Source organism: Mycena indigotica (genome assembly GCF_014461135.1).
Source record: "Mycena indigotica strain 171206Taipei chromosome Unknown Mind.scaff0015, whole genome shotgun sequence".
Classification (NCBI taxonomy): domain Eukaryota; kingdom Fungi; phylum Basidiomycota; class Agaricomycetes; order Agaricales; family Mycenaceae; genus Mycena; species Mycena indigotica.
Genome location: NW_023503014.1, coordinates 26,107 through 39,007, shown reverse-complemented (window position 1 = coordinate 39,007; position 12,901 = coordinate 26,107). Strand labels below are relative to the sequence as shown.

Here is a 12,901-nt window from a genome sequence, read left to right as displayed (position 1 = left end):
ATGGTCAATGGTCATTGTTATAGGTCAAATCGCGACTCCTGCCCCGCATATATGTACCTCTACTGCCAACACGCCCAGATCCCAGCGCTGCACACGAATGACGAGCAACAACTCGCGCTCAACGCCTTCAAATGCAACATCTCATCTTCGATGCAATTCCTACTCTCGCGCGATTGTCTTTTTTGGTCGTACCGTATTTCGACTATTTCCAGCATTGTACCCGTTTCGGAGGCTGCTTTCTGCGACAATGCTCTCGCAGTCGCGTTGGCCATTATCAAGTCGTCGTGGGAAGGACCTTCATCGATGCGCCAACAACACGAATTCCCGGTAACCGCATTTGCGGATGTGGAGCCACTTGATCGTCACGGGAAATTTACTTTCTTCGTGAATCTTGGACAACAAGACACTCGTCGACTGCGTTCCACCCTTCCATCCCCTGCAAACCTGGGCCCTGTTTGCTGTTATGCTGTGCATTTGGAGCCTTCTTGGCCGCAGAATTCGTGGCTGCAGGACCGAGCTTAACATTTGGTTAACACATACGAGTACTTATCCAAGTCCCTTCAACTTTCCTAGCATTCTCCTGAGGATTTCGATACTTCACTGGTTTTTTATGCATTCCCCATTTCGTCTTATCCTTCCTACCTACATAGCTATTGACACCGACCTTTTTTTTCTCTACTCCTCTCCCCGTCGCTTGTTCACTGTTTGGCCACATTTTGGTATATCCTTGCTACATTGCCTCCGCTGTCTGATCCGTTGGTACATTGCTACTTGATACTCGCTCAGCCTCCACTCACGCGCGTTACCCGCCACAATTCCAGCCACCACTACTCTATGTCACGATGTCCTACTTGCTTGCGGCGGAAATCGCCGCTGGCTCGTACAAAATTTCAGCTGGCCCTCTGCACCAGCCTCAGCCATGAAAATTATACGGCAAGAAGATACTTCTGTACCTTTGTTCAATACCCTGCAAATCATCAGCTTCAAGTCGTGCTCATGCAACGCCTATTCACGTACCTCTTCTTTCCACGCAATCTGCGCCTTGAGCTCCGTCAGGCCGAGAGACAACACCACGTCAAAACCCAGCTCATAGTACGCCCCGCTGAGCGCGGGCTTTGCGACCAAAGAGTTCACCAGCACGGAGGTGTCGGCGCGCACAATGCACATGCTGCTGTAATGGGCTTGCAGGTGGTGCGGGGTCAATGTGCAGCAAGCTCGGGCAAAGGAAGTGCTTACTGGGGTCGGTGTCCATCCAGTGTGGGTCGTCGTTGCTGCCATGGTAGCGCAGAATGCGCACGTCCATCTCCTCGACGTCGCTCTTGGACTTGCTCCAGCGGACAAACGAGTCGCGGAACTCAGTCTCGGCTTCCACTCGAGTATTCTGATACATGACAGGAAAGTCAGAGCAGTACTTGAAGAGCAAGGTATTGAGCCGACTGACCTTGCGGACAATGGCGGCGAATTGCTTCCCAATGCGCAGATCGCCTGCAATTGACCAGAACACCGTCGATTCCCGCGACTTGTGCTCCTCGTTGTCGAGGTCGTAGCGGCTGTTGTACTCGACACCGTATGTCTCTTTGGCAATTCTTGCAGACACGAAGTGGTCGAGGAAGAACGAGACGGCTCCGTCAGATACCGCCTTGTTGCTATACTTCCCCGTTAGAAAGGAACCGAACTGGGTGGGCCAATAGGACTCACACATGGGAATCGGGACGTGAAACATGGAGGTCGATTTCTGCTAGCCGTGCCCGTAGCTCTGAGTATAGATATTCGTTCGCAGAAAAGCCGCCAGTCATAAAAACGCTCTACCAGAAAGTCAATATCAGCAAGACATTGGCGAATAATAACCGCATACCTTGATTGGCTTGCTAGAATTAGAGCACTGTCTTTTGACGGCCTCGAAGATCTCGTCGATCGAGGGCTGGAAGAAGGTGGCGACGACATCTCTGTGAGTGGACCATATTAGCACTGTCATGATATACTGCAACAAAACATACCCCGGCAATCGCAGGCTGCCGTTTTCGATGTTCACATCGGGATCATGGTCGCGCAAGCCACCAAACTTGACATAGGAGAATTCGCTTGGATCTCGGAACGTGAGCTTTGCGCCTTCATCAAAGGCTTCAGCGATAAGTGGTATGTCTGTGCGGAAGACAGAGTTGCCCAAGATCGCTAGCAAAGAGATATGAGTGACGAGAAATGAGTAAAGATTGTTCCTCACTGAAGAGGTACTTTTCTGCGTCTCGTTTTACGAAGACTGATCCATCCATCAAACCTGCAGAGAATTTAGAAATGAGTACTTAGGACAAGACATTGACGCACATTCAGACGGAGAAATCTCTTCGAAGGAGTCCAATCGTCCTGGAACTACCGCACGGTAAGCGCTGATGTCCACAGTTCCTCCCCCAGCATCGACAATGATAACACCTTCCCCAGCCTGTCGCAAGAGGTCAGCAGGATTGAATAAATCAGAATCTAGATTTACATTCAGCGGTTCGCGCGCCAAACCATTCAGTATGCAGAAGTTCAAGCTCGCCTCGCCCTCGGTCACGAAATGGACACGCTGCCGCCCGGCCAGAGTATCAGGAATAAGCTCGGCCATAACGGCGGCCCGACGCATCCGCTCCTGCTGGTCGCCAACCCAGCCATTCGGGTGCGTCAGGACAAAGTCAGTCTCGCCCTCGAGGCTGGCCCAAAGAGTCTCGCCGTTTGGATATGTCTGGCTGATAAAGGCGCGCGCACATCCATGGAGGTACCGGAGGAAGTCCGCGAAGACGACCAGCGGAGTCTTGTCTGTGGGAAGCGGGGGAACGTCGCCGCCCGGGCGCGAGACAGTGATCGATTCGGGACGCATAGCAAGCTTGAACCTGTCGGTGAACGGGTGAGAAATATCTTGCGCGACCCGATTTTGGAAACCCACCAAACGGCTTTCTCCCATCCTTCTTGCTGCGCCAGCCGCCGGACGTTCTCGTCAAGAGTTTGCGCACCAAGCGCTCTTGGCTTTCCTTCTCGGTCGTACCAAACGACTGAGGGCACTTTGGAGTCCCCAGCAGCGCGGCCCTGCGGAGGGAATCTGCCCATTTGAGATCAGCACAGATAAATGAAGACGGTTTGGTCATATTACCTCGTCACAGGGAGGATCTTGGGAACATGATTCGGCTCAAGAAGGCTGGAAAGACGGTCAGCATCTTCAACAGCGAGATTACAGAGTCGTTTACCAGTATGAAATGCCAGAATAAGTCGTGCCGAGGTCGATTCCAAGGATGAGCTTGCGTTGCGTGCCGGTGTAGCGAGGGCGGGGAGCCATGGAGTCGAGGAGCAGGGAAAGTGATAGACAGGACGATTGAGGCGTGGCGATTATAATGGGGCTGAGTGGCAGCATGGCGCCCAATAGCAAGCAGCGTTAAAAACAAACGATAGAGCCTCGACACGTTGTCGCCGCGAGCAGGGCTGGGGGAAACTTGAACGCGAAGCAGGTGAAGGCAATCGATAGACGCCCATCCAAGTTAGTTCTGTCTTGGCTCTTCAAGCTGTTCCCCGAGTACCTCTCCGTCTTGTCAGGCTTCTAGTACTCCCGTGCCCGGACCTTGGAATGCCGCATGACAAGTGTGGCATGCTAGCGTAGTAATTCAAGTTGGAGCCTTGGAGGTAGCGGTTAGTCACAACATTCGTGTCCATATGCCGAAAGATTCAGAGTATAGGTCTCGAAAGCTTTGAAAGCTGAAGGGCTTGAGAGTTTTTTTTGCCTTAGGCTCTTCTTCTGGAACTCACGGCTTTCCTGTCTCCCGTTTTAGCTGTTCTTCCCGTTTCAACGTGTTTTGCGCCTCCAGCAAGATAGGTCGGTGAGATTCCCATGCTATGCAAAAGAACATGACAGCGGCGGGTAGAAAAGCATTCGACGTGTCCCAACAAGAGCGAACACGTTTGCGACGGTGAGTGGAAAGGACAGAAAAGGATAGCTGACGTAATCACATTACAGGGACAAGATAAGGCTTGAATTCCAACCAAGGCGACCGAAATGATATTGAAGAAACCATGCTAATGGAGGAGGGAGTCGGGGTACATGGAGAGAGAGTAGAGACCTTGGAGCGATATACACGTATACGTAGACGACAACGGGACACAGGATAGTAGGTAGGACTTGTAAAGGAAGTATATAGAACGTAGTAGCTGGATTGACGAAACATGGTAACGAGGCTGTGGATAGACTGTAACTGTGCAGATAGGACGAGGACTTGTGTAGCGAGGAGAACAAACAACGTAGCTGGGTGAATGGCGGAAGAGATAACGTGGGGGGAGGAGAGGTGAAAGTAGTAGACGAAAGAGGAATGAAAGTAGCTAAGTTCGATTGGGGGATAGCGAGCGGGAAAGATGCGACGAGAAAGGATTCCATATAAACAAGCTGTGCTTTGCGATATCGTTGTTTTGGCTTCGTGGGGTTTCGTGGATGGAGCGAAAGGGAGATGTAACTGAACGAGTAAAATCAAGGCGGGGAAGGCGTCATCCGAAATTGCACACTAGCACCACTGCTGGCGCTGTCCGCACTTGCGTTGCTGCGAGTGTCGTTGATTGGGCTTTTGAGTTGCCAGCCACGACCCAGATCGAGATTGGCGAGTGTGCCGTTCAGCTCGTGCATGTACATGTCGTCAACGTTGTTGCGGACAGCAGCGGAACCAGAAGCAGGTCGGGAGATGGGCTGGCGAGAAGCAACCATTTGGTCTTGGTATCGATTGACCTGGAAGGTAGGAGGGGACCCCGATCCAAGACCACCTCTGGTCGGACTGCTTCCTCCACCGCCGACCGAGGGATAATACCCGCTATACGACTTGAGTCCGGAAGAATACGAGTCTCTCCGCGTTGCCAACATATCCGGCAGGGGCGCATACAACCCGTTAGAGGATTGGTGTTGTTGCGTGGATTGGCTGGGGTCGGGGGAGAAAGGCGAGAACGAGGATGATGCAGGCGGTGGAGTAACTTCATACGCAGTTCGTTGGCTATACGAAAACGGGCCATCTTCTCGTCGTATCTTCATCGAGTCCTCAGTATACGGAGTCTGACTCGTGTTCGTTGTTACGTTTACGCTGTGGTTTGGGGAAGCGGTGTATGTGCGGAACGGGTCTGAGGTCGTGGTCGTGGAGGGAGATGGGTAAGGATTGGTCATGGTAGTTGACACATAAGGATTGAGCGAAATTTGCGGTTGTGACTGCGATGCGGGAGCGGCAGGTGGGGGTGCGGAGGTTGCCGAGGTTGCGGAAGTATTGCCAAATAACGCCTGAGGCCCAAACTTCTGAAGTAGCATTACGATCTGCTCAGGCGTCATTTCCGCCAACATTTGAGGCGTAAATCCAGCTGGAGATGGTGCAGGTGGCTCTGCTTGGGAAACGGGAGGCTGAGGGGGAGCTGTCGAAGCTTGCATTGCAGCAGCTTGGGCAGCTTGAGCGGCAGCTTGGGCTGCCTTGTCTACTCAAGTCGTTAACTGTGTCCCAAACGAGAAAAGAACGAGCACGTACATTGACTCCGGCCCCAGCTCAAACGAATGCGACTTCCTCCAACAGGGAAACCTTGCATCTTCTCGATAGCTTGTTCCGCATCAGCTTTGCGAACGAACTGGACGAAGCCGCAGTGTTTCCCCACTGGGACCTTGACCTGAAGCAAGTCGTCAGCATGGAGCCCGTTTGGTAGAACGGCAGAAACGGTGTTGAAAGGAGGGGACATTGTAGTTATTTGAAGACGAATGCGGCGAAACGCAACGGGTGAAGGAAGATAGATCGAAAGGTGACGGCAAGTAGGATGCGAAAGCGCGAATGCAGTCATGAAAGTCGTTGATAAGAGTAGCGTAAAGGAGGATATATCGAAACAATATAATATAAGAGGCGACAGAAGGGGACATGATGCGAAGTAGGAGGGAAGAAGTATTTGTAAAAGGAAATCACAAAAAACAAGTCGGAAAGAACACTCACGTAGTGAATCTCCCCAAACGGCACGAAAAATGTCCGCAACGTGTCCTCTCCCACCAGCGGGCTTAACCCTCCCACAAACACCGTCGTATTGTAAGGGTCTGTGCTCGTCAATTGCTCCCCGTTCGGACCAATCATGTTGCCAAGGATAGCGCGGGCGTGAGCGTGGTGTTTCCATTCCGCAGAGACCGCGTCATGACTTGAAGGAGGCGGAGTGGGGAGGGCGGAAGGTGCGGGTGGAATTTGGTAGCCTGCGATCGGGGCAGAGACACTGGCTGAGACACCAACCGTCTCCGCGTTGGTTGCAGAGACGCTTGCAATACTTGCAAGACTGGACGATTCCGGCATTCCCGCTGGCTTGAATTTCGCCGTTGCGGGTGAGATACGCATGGGCCGTGACAGGCAATAAAGCCCGTGCATCTCGATAAGCGCGCGTTGCTGGTCTGCCTCATCGATAAATCTGTTAACGATATGAGAGATTGAAAACAGGGTCTCGGACGCGAGTAAGAAACATACCTGACAAAGCCGTAGCCCCGACTGACACCAGTGACAGGGTCCAGCATGATCTTCGCGCTCTTGCAGCTTGTAAACGGACGAATGAACTTTGGCGCACGATCGTTTCGCAGCCCAAGGACCGGATTGCGAAAGACGGCAACGAGGTCGCTATTACTTGTCTCCGGAGCGAGGTCGCCAACGAAAATGCTGTATTCTTTGGGATACGCCGCCGCAGCCGTCGAGTAAGCAGCTCCCGCAGACACTTGAGAGGAATAGCCATTGTATCCGTACTGATTTGGACCCTCGCCGCTGACAGGAGATAGCGGCGAGGTTGGCGAGACGATATTGGGGTACGATGTCGATGATATTGGAGGGAGGGAAGCGGTAGTAGAAGAGAATTGGTTGATGGATGGCGGCGAGGATAGCGAGGAGGCCGTAGATGAGCTGGATGGGAGAGTAGTCAAGCCACTCGGTGCCCAGCGCATTTCGAAGGTCCGCGACGAATTAGGCATCGTCATTATCGAGCCAGCGCCAGACGTAGCATTAATCTGAGAATATCGTTAGTAATTGACGAAAGTAAGGGAAAGTGGCCAGAAGCGTGTCAAAAACCAAGTTAAGACAGTAAAAAAGCCGTTCTCTCGCGAGGGGCAACAATACAGGCCGCGAAGATAGAGTTGGAAACGAGAAAGGCGAAGAAAAAGAGGGGAAAGGGGTGGTCAAGATGGAGGATGACGAGGGCATACCTTTGCCAATGCTGCCTGAGCAGCCTCCACACTCGAAAACGTCAAGACAGCATACCCCGCGTTGTTTGCTGTCGTCCCACTTCCCCCGTCAGCAGGCGGCACTTGCACCCGCGCATCCCAGCCAAGGAGGGAGCAAACTTGGCGAGCGTATTCGTGGTCCATCCACGGCTCCAGCGATGTCCATAGCAGCGACGCGGGTTGTTGCTGGGGCTGTTGTGGCTGAGAAGCGGGAGGAGCGAACGGCTGGGAGGTCGCGGATGTGTGACCATATTGGGGCTGGGCGGGGCTGACGAACGAGCGAGGGGTCGTTTGGCTCGGTGGTTGTTGGTAGAAGGAAGAGGAGTGAGGGGGGAGCGGGTGCCTTGAACGCGTAAGCGTAGTCGGCCATCGGAATGAGGCGGGATATGAGGTCGTGGTCGTGGTCGGAAAGGAAGAGGGCGGGATCGCGTAAGCACTCCTGTCGTTCTCGATCGCCGTCACTGCTGACTGCTCTTCCGCGCCGTTTCCTCTTTTCTCGTCAAGCAATGCGTCCTTCACAGGGACTGCCTTTCGAGGAGCGACTGCGAGGGGAGGGATGAGGTGTTCCTCGAGCTGGTGATGTAAGAGACGAGGGCGATGAAGTGGATGGGAAGACGATAGCGGGGAGGAAAAGCGATAGGAGGACGAGAGATGGGGGAAGGAAAAAGGGAGACAGCCTTCGGGAAATGACTGCCGAGCAATGGAATGACTCCACGCCACTCGTCACAAACCCTAAATGTAAGCAAGACCCACCCAAGCCGGAACAAGGAGAAGGACGACCAGTGCAGTTTATCCTAATGAATTTCACATTCCATTCTCAGCTTTTCTGAATCGATAACAACGCGACGCGCTAGTTATTACGACGACGAATCTCCTTCAAATCTTCTTGCACAAGAACCTTCGGCTTCACCACAACCGTTAGCGGCGTCTCTCCTTTCCAGTCCCTCTTCGTCAGCCCTATGTTGGTCGTACAAACGACCACGTCCCTTGTCGCCGTCCTACCGCCCCACATATTCTCCATTGTGTCCGGGTCAAATGCGCTTCCGGGTTGCTGGTAAGTAATCGCGAGTGCTTCCGAAAATATCTGAGCGGTAATCATTAGATGCAAATTATACGCCAGAGTGCAGACAGCGGCCACTCTGGCACTTGCGAGTGTGTCGATCACGGTGACCGTGAAACGGGGATCGACCAGAGCCAACACATTCGCGATAAAGTCGCGCAATCCAAGCTGTCTCTCGGGCTGTGCCTTATCGTAGGCTTCCAGGGCCTGGTGCGTAATTGTTTTCCATCTTGCAATGTGACGTATATCCTCTAGCGTTAACTCGTCAATGTCAATGAGAAGAACTACATTTTCTGAGAACATACCGACATCCTGAATCGCCAACCCATACAAGTCGGTTAAGAGCTTATTATGCTCCACCGAACTGCTGAAGAAGCTCCACGAGTTGACTCTGTTGAAGCACCACCTTGCGATGACAGCTTGGAGTGCCATTTGGACGACGAGATCGGACGGCGCTTGATGAGGGTCAGCCACAGCATTGGCCATTTCTGCCCCAAGCACGCCCCGAATATACTTCAGCCAGTCGGTGTCCCGCCTCCCAGCCGCGAAATCAGCCTTTCTCGGGTGAACGCGAGAATCTGCGAGTCCTGCCGCCAGCTGATATATCTCCGCCTCTAAGTCCTCCATCTTCCTGCGCACATCTGCCATCGAGATAAGGTCGACCATAGTATTCCGGACGCCGACATCAGAAACAGTGTCCCGAAGATGCCGGTTTTCGCGTTCGAGCTCATCGATACGTCTTTGCTTCTGCATTACTTCGTTCTGTAGATGATGGAGCTCTTCTCTCCTCGAATGCTCCATTCTGGCGGGGCTGGGCTGCTCGGCATCGCGATAGCTACCCCGCCCAAGACTGCCATCGTGGCGAGAGCCGTCACCGGTCTGCATCCCAAGGGCACCTCCCGACCTCTCCGCTGGGCGCGCAACTTCGGCTCCCTTCGTTTTGGCCAGGCTACTATGGCCAGAGCTGTCTTTTCGCTCGACTGTTCGAGCAGCAGAGGAGCTCCCTGAAGGATGGCGACTGGGCATGATGAGAGCGGAGACAGATCCGAACGCAGAGTGGAAATAGTCCATGAGCAGACACGGGTGGTTATCGATCGCTTGAACCCGCTTTAACCTGAACCCCAGCCCTACTTGCGGCGACAACGTGTTGGCGGCGTCTATCAACAGTTGTGTTGTTTTTAGACTTGCCTTGCTGTTTACTGCCATCCTGCCCTTCGGTCCTATTATAATCGCCACGCACTGGCCTCCCTCTCTGCTTTGCATCGTCTTTCTTCACCCATGGCACCCCGCACTCCCTACACCGGTACTAAACGCAAACTCATCCTTGGGATCGACCTTGGAACGACATTCTCCGGTATATCATATTGGTAAATTATCTTTCACTCTCGTTATTGACGACCGGTTGAATAATTGCCCGCTAGCCTACTCACGCTGAACGAGGTTCCCAAGATCCTCCCTGTTACAAGGTAATACGACTAACAGTCTTTATCTGTCGAACTAATATCAGAGGCTAGGTTTCCTCCCCAGGGTCGCGCTGCTGGAGACTCCAAAGTCCCTTCAGTCGTCTGGTACGACCGTGACGGGCAGCCACGAGCGCTTGGTGCGCAAACCCTTGACGAAAATGTGCGTCGGTTGGCGCAGCAAGAAGGCTGGGAGAAAGCTGTCTGGTGGGTTCCACAATCTATTGTGTATTCGCCTTACCTGACTCCTCGTACCGCAGGTTCAAGTTGGCGATGCGTCCTGAGACGATCACAGTCTCGCGACCCGGCGGCGACATCCCTCCGCTCCCAACAGACAAGACTCCTGTCGTAGTCTTCGCCGACTTCCTTCGCTACCTCCTGCAATGTGCGCGGGCGTTCATCACGCAGACATACCCCAACGGTGATGCTCTCTGGATCAGCCTCGAGAGCGAGACGGAGTTCGTCTTGACGCACCCGAATGGATGGGCGGGAGACCAGCAGGAGCGGATGCGGCGGGCGGCGGTCATCGCGGGCCTCATCCCGGGGACCATCGCCGGCCGACAGCGGGTCCATTTCGTCACGGAGGGCGAGGCGAGCTTGAATTTCTGCATCCTCAATGGTTTGGCCAGCGAACCGCTCAACGTGAGTGCTCGTTTTGCTGCGAATTACGAACGCTGATTTGTGCTTGACAGGCGGGAGAGGGTGTGATCATCGTCGATGCTGGCGGAGGTACTGTCGATATCAGCGCCTACCGTGCCGTTTCGGCGGGTAGATTGGACTCTTTCGAGGAGATCGCTCCATCTGAATGTGTGTTCACGGGTCTGACTTGCTCCCTCCTTCGCTAATTTACCTTATAGGCCTGATGGATGGGTCGGTGTTTGTGAAACGAGACGCGGAGAAGTACCTTTACAGTAAGTGAAAACTTCATTGATTTGGCCCGTCGGAGCTGACAGCATTGCAGCCCTCTTGGGCAACTCCGCCTTCCGCTTGGATATTCCACTCATCGCAGAATGCTTCGACGAAGGAGCAAAACTCACTTTCCGCAACCCGAATGAGTTCTCCTACATCAGGTTCGGCGGCCTGCGCGACCACGATCCCGCGGTCAATGTCGAAAGCGGGAGTCTGCGACTACCCGGGTGAGTTTTATTCAAGTATTTTTATGGCCGTTGACACGTAGACAGAAATGTCGTCGCGACATTCTTCCGTCCCTCGATTGACGAAATTTTTGAAGCCGTGAAGAGACAGTGCTCAAATGCTAGCCGGCAAATTAAGGTATGTGCTTGCCCTCGGACTACCGATTGTTGACTTGAAATGTTGCAGAACGTCTTCATGACTGGTGGATTCTCTGCGAACGAGTGGCTTTATGCTGAACTCAAGCGACGGCTGGGACAGATTGGCTTGCAAGTCTCTCGTCCCGACTCTCATGTGTGAGTCTATTCAATACCTACCCGCATGCATATTAATATCCTAACCTCGTCAACAGAAACAAGGCCGTATCGGACGGAGCGGTCTCATTCTACCTCGACCACTTTGTCTCTGCAAGGATCGCAAAGGAGACATATGGTGTAGAGTACGCCAGCCACTACAATCCCAGCAACAAGGAGCACAAAACGAGAGAATCGAGCGTGTACTTGTCCATCGCTGGAGACCTTCGCATTCCCAAGCAGTTTGCGGCGATTGTCCGAAAGGTGCGTTGTCAGTTGTTTCCTTGATCTAATGTTTTGACGCGCATCGCCAGAATACTCGCGTTGAGGCGAAGACGGAGTTCAGAGACTCGTTCGTTCGCTGGAGTAGGACGAAGAGCGACGTCGAAGAGATGGAAGTCCGCATCTTGCGGTACATTGGCAGTAACGAAGACCCGCATTGGATGGATTTGGATCCGAGTAAGTCGGCACTTTGCGCTGGGAAATATTGACGCGATCCCGGACAAGGACATTACAGCACAATGTGCACTGTCCACGCGGACACCTCTGTCCTTGTCAACACTCTCCAAGCAAAGCCTGGTGCGGCGCGCGGCTCATACTATGAACTCGATTTCGATGTGGTTTTCTCTCTCGGCTTGACGGAGCTCAAGGCACAGATTGCGTGGAAAGAAGAGGTGCGGGAGTAATCGTGATCATTGCACGCTCAACATGCTGATGGTCTTCAGGGTATCGAGAAAAGGTACTAGTAGGATTTTGGGTGAAGGGTCGATGCTAGGCTAACGTGGATACAGAGGACCAGCCGAAATCTTGTACGAGCCAGCGAGCATTGGCGACATAACGAAGTGAAGTGCACACATGCATCTGGAAGATGACCACACAGAGCTCGGTATGCGTGTGGAGGTGCCGAGCGTGAAGAGAGCAGAACGCCTGGCTAGCTAATAGTGGCCACATAAGTATGCTGTCTGTATCGTAATGTACTAGGCGGATTGTGAAGGTACATATGAAGAACGGTCTGCAATGGAGGAAGAGAAATGGAAAGGTATAAGGTAACAACAAGTAACAAGAACAGAAAGATATTGCTAGAGAATTATTCTTCGTGGGTAATGAGTATGAAGCACGAAATGTCCTGGTTTGTTCCCGCTCGTGCGGCAACGCAACACGTATACAGTCCAAACGGGAGATTTTGTGCAAAGGAGACAACAACTTTGCGAGGACAGTGACTGGAGGCAGAAATGCCGTCAGGCAGGAGAATGCGGCGTTGGGAGAACATGTCCAACGAGTGTCAAGGATTGGAAAGAAAAGCACCGCCCACTACAAGAGCACGACACCCGCAGGCGCAGTCAACGACTGCAGCAATGTTGTCTGCGCAGAAATGTCATCTCCCTTCCTCGACTGGGGTCGGCGTATGAACGGGTGATCAAAAGATAGCGCTGTTGAAGGGTGACTCTGAAGAGATGCCGAAGTTGCGGAGATGGTTGTATGGGGAGATGAAGAAGGGCGCAATGATTGGGTAAAGGGTAAGTCGGCGATTATTGCTTCACTAAGTGTTTGTCAGTACTGCTAGGTGATTATAAAGCGCGATACTAACTGTAGAGATGGCGAAAGAGAATCTCCAGTAAGAATATCGCCAATCTGCATCTGTGAAATTTGAATGACTGCGAGGGGCACGAAAACCCGCTAGACATACGCAAGAGAAAGGGACTACCACGGTCCAGACAGCCGCCATATTCATTTGAGCAACGCG

General features: G+C 52.9%; 4 protein-coding genes across 4 annotated transcripts; 2 read left to right on the top strand and 2 right to left on the bottom strand.

Annotated features, from left to right (window-relative positions):
- On the top strand, window positions 1–522 carry MIND_01327500 (uncharacterized protein; the record flags this gene model as incomplete). Its single annotated transcript, XM_037369725.1, has 1 exon — window positions 1–522. The coding sequence occupies one exon, from the start codon at window positions 1–3 to the stop codon at window positions 520–522; it is 522 nt and encodes a 173-aa protein (XP_037213721.1).
- Window positions 523–847: 325 nt separating this feature from the next.
- Window positions 848–3,382, bottom strand: MIND_01327400 (uncharacterized protein; the record flags this gene model as incomplete). The annotated part of the gene is made up of 13 exons (XM_037369724.1): window positions 848–902; window positions 954–967; window positions 1,018–1,181; window positions 1,237–1,646; window positions 1,699–1,805; window positions 1,856–1,946; window positions 1,998–2,172; window positions 2,222–2,275; window positions 2,323–2,437; window positions 2,486–2,867; window positions 2,921–3,073; window positions 3,125–3,169; window positions 3,219–3,382. The coding sequence occupies 13 exons, from the start codon at window positions 3,380–3,382 to the stop codon at window positions 848–850; spliced, it is 1,929 nt and encodes a 642-aa protein (XP_037213720.1).
- Window positions 3,383–4,483: 1,101 nt separating this feature from the next.
- On the bottom strand, window positions 4,484–9,344 carry MIND_01327300 (uncharacterized protein; the record flags this gene model as incomplete). The annotated part of the gene is made up of 7 exons (XM_037369723.1): window positions 4,484–5,460; window positions 5,511–5,646; window positions 5,961–6,417; window positions 6,474–7,000; window positions 7,196–7,786; window positions 8,112–8,524; window positions 8,579–9,344. The coding sequence occupies 7 exons, from the start codon at window positions 9,342–9,344 to the stop codon at window positions 4,484–4,486; spliced, it is 3,867 nt and encodes a 1,288-aa protein (XP_037213719.1).
- A 207-nt stretch (window positions 9,345–9,551) lies between these two features.
- Window positions 9,552–12,003, top strand: MIND_01327200 (uncharacterized protein; the record flags this gene model as incomplete). The annotated part of the gene is made up of 14 exons (XM_037369722.1): window positions 9,552–9,640; window positions 9,695–9,739; window positions 9,788–9,940; window positions 9,994–10,375; window positions 10,426–10,540; window positions 10,591–10,644; window positions 10,695–10,869; window positions 10,915–11,005; window positions 11,054–11,160; window positions 11,217–11,421; window positions 11,472–11,616; window positions 11,665–11,831; window positions 11,883–11,896; window positions 11,949–12,003. The coding sequence occupies 14 exons, from the start codon at window positions 9,552–9,554 to the stop codon at window positions 12,001–12,003; spliced, it is 1,797 nt and encodes a 598-aa protein (XP_037213718.1).
- Between the last annotated feature and the right edge of the window lie 898 nt (window positions 12,004–12,901).